Source organism: Chinchilla lanigera, unplaced genomic scaffold (assembly GCF_000276665.1).
Source record: "Chinchilla lanigera isolate Chin_1 unplaced genomic scaffold, ChiLan1.0 scaffold00005, whole genome shotgun sequence".
In the NCBI taxonomy this organism is placed as follows: Eukaryota; Metazoa; Chordata; class Mammalia; order Rodentia; family Chinchillidae; genus Chinchilla; species Chinchilla lanigera.
In genome coordinates this window covers 11665099-11666108 of record NW_004955406.1, presented here as the reverse complement: position 1 = coordinate 11666108, position 1010 = coordinate 11665099, and the positions used below count along the sequence as shown (strand labels likewise).

General features: G+C 71.4%; 1 protein-coding gene across 1 annotated transcript in view; it reads left to right on the top strand.

The window, feature by feature from the left end:
- Window positions 1-6: 6 nt before the first annotated feature.
- The window catches only part of Fmn2 (formin 2), a 307518-nt gene continuing 306514 nt past the window's right edge, over window positions 7-1010 (top strand). The window contains exon 1 of the mRNA XM_005375457.1: window positions 7-987. Within this exon, the coding sequence (XP_005375514.1) occupies window positions 223-987 (765 nt within the window). The 5' untranslated portion in view covers window positions 7-222. The remainder of the gene's footprint in view (window positions 988-1010) is intronic.

The window sequence follows — 1010 nt, the reverse complement described above, 5'->3', positions numbered from 1 at the left end:
AGCCGCAGCCGCAGGGACGGCGGGCGCGGGAGTCGCCGCGCATTATGCAAAGCGGCGGCAGATGCGAGCTGGGCCAGCCGGGCACTTGTCGGCCTCGCCTCCCAGCGGCTCGTCCAGCTGCCTGATTCGCCCGCGAGACCCCCCTGGCCCGGGCCGGGGGCGGAGGAGGCCCGCGATGGCCTGAGTCCCCCGGGCGCGGCGGCGCGGCAGCGGGATTGCAACATGGGGAACCAGGATGGGAAGCTGAAGAGGAGCGCAGGTGATGCCTCGCACGAAGGCGGCGGCGGCTGCGCCGAGGATGCTGTGGGGCCCAGGGACGTGGAAGCCACAAAGAAGAGCGGCGGGAGCAAGAAGGCGCTGGGCAAGCACGGCAAAGGGGGAGGGGGCGGCGGCGGGGAGTCCGGGAAGAAGAAGAGCAAGTCGGACGCCCGGGCCTCGGTGTTTTCCAACCTGCGGATCAGGAAGAACCTGTCCAAGGGGAAAGGCGCCGGCGGCTCCCGCGAGGATGTGCTGGACTCCCAGGCCCTGCAGACCGGGGAGCTGGACAGCGCTCACTCCCTGCGCACCAAGACCCCGGACCTCAGCCTCTCGGCGGACGAGACGGGTCTGTCGGACACCGAGTGTGCGGACCCCTTTGAGGTGACCCGGCCAGGTGGTCCTAGGCCTCCCGAGGCTGGGGCAGGGGTCCAGCCGGTCGCTGAGGATTTGGAAACCGCCGCAGGGGCGCAGGATGGACAAAGGACCAGTTCGGGCTCGGACACGGACATCTACAGCTTCCACTCGGCTGCGGAGCAAGAGGATCTGCTCTCAGACATCCAGCAGGCGATCCGCCTGCAGCAGCTGCAGCAGCTCCAGGACGGCCAGGAGCCCGCAGCGACCCCCACCGCCGCCTTCGCTCCGCCCGGGGCCTTCCTGGGCCTGGACCGGTTTCTGCAGGGACCGAGCGGCGAGGCTGCGGAGGCCCCGGGCGGTCCACGCGCGGAGCAGGTGCCGTCCGCGCCCCCCGCCCC